The following is a 9,420-nucleotide window of genomic DNA, read 5'->3' as shown; positions in this document are numbered from 1 at the left end:
AAAAGCTCCTTTTGGTTATAACTCCCTGATAAAGTATTAGAAACAGAATTAGACGCTACTGTCCTTATCACAGCGTGTAACACAATGAAGCCGTGTTGCATGCTTAAAGTCCTGCCAAAGTATTAATGACAATCGTTGGTGAAACTCAGGAGTCCAGTCGACATATGGGGCTATCGTAGACCATCTGTAGGTTCACTTTGTGTCCAACCAGTTCTCTGATGTTATTGATGCCATATTTAATCATGGTGGGCCTGTGAAAAAGAGAAGAGGAGAAGATTGGATGAGCAGCTGTTCACACAGCCATAACAAAGTCGATATAGTGTGTGACAGGTCATGGCAAAAACAAGAGGCTTGGTGGAAGGCAGAGGATTACATGGTGTGGATTATAGAGCCTTTCCCAGCTCAGACACTATGTAGTTATTAGCCATGACAACACAAGTCAAAACTCATGTGACAAGATTTAACCTAAATTATTCTGTACATTTAGAAATGTGATGAAAAGAAAATAAACATCACCAAATGTTCCATATTGAAGGTTTAATTTAGAAAAATGAGAATCTAACAGGAAGAATTCTGTGGAATTAAAGGCAGAAAAAAGAAGAACATGGAACGTGCTTGACAAGTAGCTGAGGGGTAGAATAATAGTAAATTGAAATACTCATCTACCTACATAAGTAAAATGTGGCCCAGATGTGAGCTCAGTGCCTACCCAGCTACAGGACTGATGACGTCTATAGACAGACTGAATCACACACCTTTAATCCCTAAATGAAAAATCTAAGGGATTATGATCACATACGAGCTATAGTTTCCACAGAAATGCTCCTGTTTTTAAAACACATGTTGCATCAAAGCTTATGAGGAAATGGTAATGAAATGCGGGTCAGTTTTGTTCAAACATTATTGCTGCTGCAGAGCACACACTGCACATTTTTACATTCTGCGTCTGTCAGTGTCAATCGTCCATTCACCTTTCCAGAGACAGTCCCCAGGCAATGACCGACACACCCTCAGGCAGACCCATAGGTAGCAGCATCTCTGGTCTGAAGATGCCCGAGTTCCCCACTTCCACCCACTTTTTTAGTCCTGTGTGTGCACAAAGAAAATATATATATAATGTTCCAGCTTCATAAAAAAACAAAACTTAAAACTCAGAGGTACGTTAGCATGTTGACTTTTACAGTCCAGAAAATCCTGGGCGGTTGGTTGGGGTTTTTGAGGTTTTTTTTAAATGTATTAAAAAGGTGGCAGATATTAAACATCTCACACCAAACACACAACCTCATCTACTCATTGCTTAATTGTGTTGCACACTTGTTTTTCACTACATAAATCAGATCACACTAGGATTTTCGTAGAAATTCTATAAATGACAAGTTGAAAGCTTAAAAGTTTTGATGTTTAGATGAGATTAGATTGAACCTTACTGGTCTCTTGGGCAGAGCTCTCAGGTAATGTATGTTCCAATAGCACCACAACAACGTATGTACACATAAGAAATGTTACAAGACGAAAAGGAAACAAAATAGTAAAATCAATAACTCCAAAAAGTAGTAAAAAAAAAAAGTGTAATTAAACATTAAAAAGTACTACTGGAAATAAGTAATAAAATTGTAATAATAATAAAAAAGTAATTTATATATATATATATATATACACACACACACACAGGGTGGGGAAGCAAAATTTACAATATTTTGAGGCAGGGATTGAAAGACAGTGTATGACCAATTAGTTTATTGAAAATCATGAGAATTTATTTGCCACAAGAAAATTTACATGATAGAAAATGTTTTTATTCTGTGTCCTCCTTCTTTCTCAATAACTGCCTTCACACGCTTCCTGAAACTTGCACAAGTGTTCCTCAAATATTCTGGTGACAACTTCTCCCATTCTTCCTTAATAGTATCTTCCAGACTTTCTCGTAATAGTTTTGCTCATAGTCATTCTCTTCTTTACATTATAAACAGTCTTTATGGACACTCCAACTATTTTTGAAATCTCCTTTGGTGTGACGAGTGCATTCAGCAAATCACACACTCTTTGACGTTTGCTTTCCCGATTACTCATATGGGCAAAAGTTTCTGCAAAGGTATGGATAATAGTGTTAGGTATGATTATGACATCAATATATGTTTGGTTTCAAAACAATTGACGTAGTGCCTGCTGAGAAAAAACAATTAAATATTCATTGTAAATTTTGCTTCCCCAGGCTGCTTACATTGCCTTGGCCCAGTGTGTTGTGGGTGTAAGACTTCAGCCTTTTTAAACAAGAGATGCTCCTTTCACTCCGACCTAGCCGACAGTTTGATTGATTTAACTATCTACAAAATGATATTAAACTCGAACAAGAAATGATTAAATTATGTAACTGAAACAAGAAAACACTGAGATTATGTTAAATTGAAACAAGGAAGTACAATGAGTGGGCTTTATTTACAGTTCAAGAAATGAACGAGTAATTTCGAAGTGGTTTCTCTCTTGATTTCACAGCAGAATGCGCGGCGGTATTAAACTGAACTGTGTCAGTGAAGGAGCAGATCTGAAACTAGCTGTCAATCAAACGAGATTCAGCCTTTCGACCAATCCTCCAATCAGCACGTGGGATTCTGGCGTCCAGCCCGGCCGAGCTCCGCCCACAGCTCCATTCACCCCCAGACACGCCCGGCGTCCGGGGGCGGGACAACATCATGGCATTTATCCAATTACCGTCCAGTTTTGACGCAATGAAAAAAACTGTTGCACTCAGTCCCATTGAAGCCCATAGACACCTGCAGTCCACGGGCAAATGCACTGAGCAGAGATGTATGAGAAAACAGCGCAACGGGAATGGATGAGAAGTGAACAACATTGCATCCGTTGGTTTGTGATAAAGCTGATTCTGAACGAACTCATCTTTGAGATGAACGTGTTCTAACGCATTTGTAGTCAATAAAATGTCAACACAACCAAACATATTTAACCATTTAATTTTCGTAATTTTAGGGGAAGCTGGGCTTCCCTTGCAGTCTATGAGAAATCGCCACTGGTTGGAACACACTTTGGTACCACACCGTTGTGAGCATGATTTAAACAGTATTGTACTGCAGAAAGTAGTGTGTTACTATAAAAATGGAAAAGAGGAAAAGGCAATTAACGATAGAAGAGAGACAGACCATCATAATACTTAAAAATGTAGGTCTTTCCTACAGAGAAACTGCCAAGAAAGTCAAAGTGTCAGTAAGTCCAGTTTCCTTCACCATCAAAAGGCACAAAGAAACTGGGGGAAATGGTGACAGGAAGAGGTCTGGCAGACCCGAAGCCACAACAGAATCAGAAGACAAGTTTCTGAGAGTCAACAGCTATAGCAGATAGGCGACTCACAGGACAACAGCTTCAAGCACAGCTCAATAGTGGTCGTAGTAAGCAAGTCTCAGTTTCAACTGTGAAGAGAAGACTTCCAGTTGCAGGTTTGATGGGTTGAGTTGCAGCAAAAAAGCCATTGCTGAGACTTCAGAATAAGAAAAAGAGGCTTGCCTGGGCCATGAAACACCACCAGTGTACTACTGAAGACTGGAAGAAGGTGTTATGGACTGTTGAATCCAAATTTGAAATCTTCGGTTCATCTCACAGGACTTATGTACGCCATCGAGTAGGTGAAAGGATGGTTCCTCAGTGTGTGACATCAACTGTCAAACATGGAGGAGGAAGTGTGATGGTCTGGGGCTGTTTTGCTGGATCCAGGGTCGGTGACTTGTACAGAGTGAAAGGCACCCTGAACCAAAACGGCTACTACACCATTCTGCAGCGCCGTGCAGTACTCTCTGGGATGCGCTTAGTTGGTCAGGGGTTCATCCTACAGCAAGATAATGACCCAAAACAGAAGTCCAAGCTATGTGAGGACTACCTTAAGAAAAAAGAACAAGATGGTACGCTTGAAAACATGGAGTGGCCAGTGCAGTCTACAGACTTAAACCCCCTCGAACTGGTTTGGGATGAACTGGACAGAAGAGTGAAAGCAAAGCAACGTGCGAGTGCTACACATTTATGGGAACTTCTGCAACAGAGTTTGGAAGAACTTTCTGAAGAATATTTGACTTCCATTATAGAAAGAATGCCACGAGTGTGTTCAACTGTTATATCTGCCAAAGGTGGCTACTTTGATGAGTCAAAAGTTTAGAATATGTTTTGGTTTCTAAATTGATTCCATGTTTTTTTTTTTTAACTTCAATTGTTTATTTGTTCTATGCTTTAATTTCAGAGTACACCGAGACATTAAACTGCATCATTTTCAATGAAATTCTAGAAAAATTGGGGTGTTCTAAAACTTTTGACCGGTAGTGTGTGTGTGTGTGTGTGTGTGTGTGTGTATGTATATATATATATATATATATATATATATATATATATATATATATATATATATATATATATATATATATATATACACACACAGCGTGGGGAAGCAAAATGTACAATATTTTGAGGCAGGGATTGAAAGACAGTGTATGACCAATTAGTTTATTGAAAGTCATGAGAATTTATTTGCCACAAGAAAATTTACATAATAGAAAATGTTTTTATTCTATGTGTCCTCCTTCTTTCTCAATAACTGCCTTCACACGCTTCCTGAAACTTGCGCAAGTGTTCCTCAAATTTTCGGGTGACAACTTCTCCCAGTCTTCTTTAATAGTATCTTCCAGACTTTCTCGTAAGAGTTTTGCTCATAGTCATTCTCTTCTTTACATTATAAACAGTCTTTATGGACACTCCAACTATTTTTGAAATCTCCTTTGGTGTGACGAGTGCATTCAGCAAATCACACACTCTTTGACGTTTGCTTTCCTGATTACTCATATGGGCAAAAGTTTCTGAAAAGGTATGGATAATAGTGTTAGGTATGATTATGACATCAATATATGTTTGGATTCAAAACAATTGACGTAGTGCCTGCTGAGAAAAAACATCTAAATGTTCATTGTAAATTTTGCTTCCCCACCCTGTATATATGTATATGGTTTAATAATAGCTGAACTACCAATGACAATTATAATTAAGTGGTGATAATAATAATTATAATAATGTCATATTATACACCTCAAATTGCAACCTGGACACATTGTCAGGGAAGTACCTGGTGCTATCGGGTGTTTGGGGTCCTATCTTCAGACACCCTCTTCCAGGCAACCCAGCTGAGGGTGATCAGTCCCCAACCAGTGTCCAGGTACCTCACTGCGCCACCCCTCTTAATCCAGAACCACCCAGAAGCCTTTTCAGCAGCTTCCAAGATGTTCTTGGTGGCTCATTGTCTCTGCTGCCCACAGATTCCTAAGAGTCCCAGGACCCGGTCTAATGATCGCCCTGTGAAGCCCCTGGAGCCTACTTCGACAGGCTCACAACAGACCTTCCACCCATCATCATGATCATGATGATGATGATAAGCCATTTAATTTAAACTGTTATGCCACGTTTCCTATGCATGGTACCAGCTCGACTCAGGTACCAGGTACTATTCCTGGAAACTGTTTCCATAACAGGATACTACCGACTTTAGAGTACCTGGACATCATAGCCACACTGCCCACAACTTCCATGACGTCTGCTCAGAGTTGCTGATAAACTTGCTCTTTGTGTGTTACCCCATCAAGCTCATGCTGAATCTTGTCATCGGCCACCAAGGACAGAAACGTCTGAGCCTCCTCGACCGACAAAAGTGTCAGTGTCATCATGGATTAGCCTACAGATACATTTACTGTAAACTTCTAAATTGTTTTTTTTTTTTAAATGGCCCATTGCGCATTGATGACACAGTGACAACTCTCTGACCAATCAGTAGTCTGCAGTGTTTACACGCCACATTTTAGTATCTCTTCACCCATTTTGGAACCTCGGCCAAGCAAGTACTAATAAAGTAGTACCGGGTACCAGATTCCAGGTTCTTTTACATAATGGAAACGCAAAAAGGCTGAGTCAAGCCGAGGTGAGCTGGTACCACATAGTGGAAACGCGGCATTAGTTAACACTTCAGTGTAGCTCTGTTATGTTCATGTCTCATCCATCCACTGTTATGTAAATATGTATATAGACAATAGAGTTTTCTTACTTCCAACTATTATTGTTTTATATTGTTTGTCTTTTGCACTGTTTTTATGCATGCATATTTTTTTCTTGCACTTTATTCTGCTGCTGCCTTGACAAATTGAATTTTCCCACTGTGGTATCAATAAAGTCTCATCTAATCTAAATGATGCTGTCATGATAGCCAGATGCAAGTCCAATCCAATCCACTTTATTTATATAGCACATTTAAAAAAACACAAGGTTGCCAAAATGCTGTCCAATGCAAAAGACATATAAAACAAAAAGACACAAGACGACAGAACCAAGACCACACAATTCTCATGCTGGGTTAAAAGCCAAGGAATAGAAGTGACCTTTAGGCCAAGATTTAAAAGTTTCCAGAGAAGAAACCATTTTGACATGAGTGAGTAACTCATTCCAAATTTTAGGTGCCAGCTTTTAGCCTTGTTTTCGGCACGACAACGTGAAGCTGATCTGCGGACCTCAGTGCCCTTGAGGGAGTATACCACTCTAAGAGGTCAGAGACGCACTGAAGTGCCAATCCATTAAGAGATTTAAAAACAAAGAGTAAAATTTTAAAATTTATCATGAAATCAACTAGAAGCCATTGAAGAGAAGCTAGGATGTGTGATGTGCTCATGGTTACGTGCACCGGTTAGAAGTCGAACAGCTGCATTTTGGACTAACTGTAAGCGTGCAAGGGGGCTGTGGTTGACACCAACATACAGCGCATTACAGTAGTCTAGCCAATTAGTAATAAAAGCATGAATCACAGACTCAAAACTTTTAAAAGATAGGACCAGTTTATTTTAGATAAGAGCCATAAATGATAAAAACTGGACTTAACTACAGAATTTATTTTTTTTTAAATGAGTTTAAAATCAGCATCTATTTTAAAAACAAGATTGTTAACAGCCGGTTTAGCAAATGGTTGCAAGGGACCCAGATCCAGAGGAGAGGCATCAAGGGTCCGATTAAAAAAAATTGCAACTGAACAAATACGACTTTCTCTAAAATTTTGGACATGAAAAGGAAGCTGCGAGATAGGTCTACAATTGCTTAAAACTGAAGAGTCTAGATTTTTCTTTTTAAGTATTGGTTCCACAACTGCTTTTTTGAAATATTCAGGAACACCAACTGCAGTGCTACCATTTATGATCTTGAAGTGTTTCAAAGTCTGCTTGATTGTTAATCAAACCATATGTACAACACATGCAGAGGAGTGAAACCATGTTTCTTCAAGGTCCACAGTGGTAAGGTAAAACACTAAATAAAAAGTCTAAATAGCCAACATTAAATATCAGTGCAAAAAACTAAGAGCATGCAAAATAAACTAAATTAAAATAAAAATCAAGTCAATACACAGAATACCTTAACCACCTGAGACCCACTAATGCATTTTTGTCCTCTGTAGTAGACAAGAGCTTCACTACAGAAGCATATTGCATTCACATGGAAAATTTAAAATTGGCTCTATTTTTCTGAATTAACGAGATAATTATCTCATAATTACGAAAAATGGTTTATGAAAAAAAGGCTTAATTCAGAAAAACAGAGCAAATTTTTATTTTTCCATGTGAATGCAAAATGCTTTTGTAGCTTCACAGCTTTACTTAAAAAAAAAAAAAAAAAAAAAAAAACCCACAGTGCACTGCAAAGGCCATTTCATTAAAAAAAAAAAAAAAAAAAAAAAAAAAAAAAAAAATTCAAACATCTGAAAAAAACTGTTGCATCATGTTGGTCCAAACAATGCAATTATTTAATGTAAAAAAAAGCCAAAACTTTTACTGTCCTGGGTCTGAGGAGGTTAAGGCTCATAACAGGTTACAGTGTCATATAATGGAAAGACAACCATCTAAGTTTCTGCCAATGGAAAAGTTTGGGTTGAGAGAACCAAAGCAAGATGTCAAGTTAGAATTTACATTCATGTCCAGATCTAGACCTCGGTTAAATAAAATAAATGCAGAGTGAAAATATCATGATGCTCAGTACCATAGATGGCCCCTGGGTGCTGAGCCTAAAAAGCCATTGCTCCCCATAGACACCTTGACGTCACTAGTTGCAAATTTGCGTCCAACTGTTTCCTTACAAAATCAGCCCAGATAGCATCTGTTTTCCCCCTGATGCCAGTTCGGGTGTACTCAATTCATACCTAGTCAGGACACTGAAAATAATTTTGTGCATCAATAAAACCATTTCCACCTCCTGAGATGGAAAATCAGTTGTATTACTTTTTCATTATTACTGACCATTATGCCATTATGCCTGTCATACCCAAATTTCTATCTATTTTATGTGCTATAGTCAAATTAACAATCTCCACTTAATTTAGCATCTGCTTGAATGCAAAAACAAACAATTTTTTTTTTAGAATACTTTTATATAAATTCAAGTGTTAAGGGGTTAACAGCAAACTTCTCTTAAATATGAGTACATTTTTTTTCTCAGAGTTTTTTTTCCCTGGTATTAATTTTATTTAGATCCTCTAATAAGTCTTCTGGTGGTCCATCTGCTCCACTAACATAGTATTTTGGTTAATAGAAAACTCCAATGTGTGTTATGTTGGGCTTTGTACGATGGTTGTGTACTACAGCTAATGCAGCTGGTGAGTCAGACTTTAGGAACTTCTGTTCATGGAATTAAACATTTTTTCACTGCAGGTGTGGTTTGTAACAATAATAACATGGTTCAAAGAATGTATGATTGGAGTTGTACTACACCTTCATGGTAGCTGAACACCTCCATACTGGGCTCTGTGTATGGATTGTAAGCAGGCTTGAATCGGAGTTTGGTAATTCCTACAAAAAAAAACAAAAACAAAGAGACTGAATTAGTGGTGGACTGACTCAGTCTACTGTTTCCAACTTTCCTTTTTTTCTCCAGACTCTTACCCTGCTTTCACATGCTACGGGAATTATGGTAATTAGTAGTTACAAACTCAAAAATTGCAAATGAATGCCCCCTCATGTCGTATTTTCCACTGGAGAACTGAGACAAAATTTGGATACACGAGCTGCCAAGATGAAAATAACCTTTGAACTTTTCAATATGGAAAAGAGCGACAAGGAATTTATTGCAAATGATAAACAATGCTTTGATTAAGGTTCTGCTGCTGTTAGCTGATGGTTTTGCACATTTATATATTTATGTCATACACAATTTGCAAAAAAATGTCAGAAAAAGCTGTAGCAGATGAATTAATACATCCAAAACTGTTTTACCCAAGTGGCAGGTCTGATGAAGGGCCTTGGCCCAAAACGTCACAGGTCATGATAAATTGTCAGCCATTTTTAACTACAAACAACAACTACAACAACAAAAGCACTAGAGCACAATGCACTCGTTATGTTGAATTCATAA

The 9,420-nt window shown here is 38.0% G+C and overlaps 1 protein-coding gene across 1 annotated transcript in view; it reads right to left on the bottom strand.

Moving 5' to 3' along the window:
* Positions 1-9,420, bottom strand: part of farsa (phenylalanyl-tRNA synthetase subunit alpha) — a 30,124-nt gene continuing 20,704 nt past the window's right edge. The window contains exons 11-13 of the mRNA XM_030140239.1: positions 8,781-8,858; positions 972-1,086; positions 1-251 (exon numbers count right to left, since the gene is read on the bottom strand). Coding sequence (XP_029996099.1) covers positions 146-251; positions 972-1,086; positions 8,781-8,858 — 299 coding nt within the window. The 3' untranslated portion in view covers positions 1-145. The remainder of the gene's footprint in view (positions 252-971; positions 1,087-8,780; positions 8,859-9,420) is intronic.

Source organism: Sphaeramia orbicularis, chromosome 8, assembly GCF_902148855.1.
Source record: "Sphaeramia orbicularis chromosome 8, fSphaOr1.1, whole genome shotgun sequence".
Classification (NCBI taxonomy): Eukaryota; Metazoa; Chordata; class Actinopteri; order Kurtiformes; family Apogonidae; genus Sphaeramia; species Sphaeramia orbicularis.
This window is presented reverse-complemented; position numbering and strand designations above follow the sequence as displayed.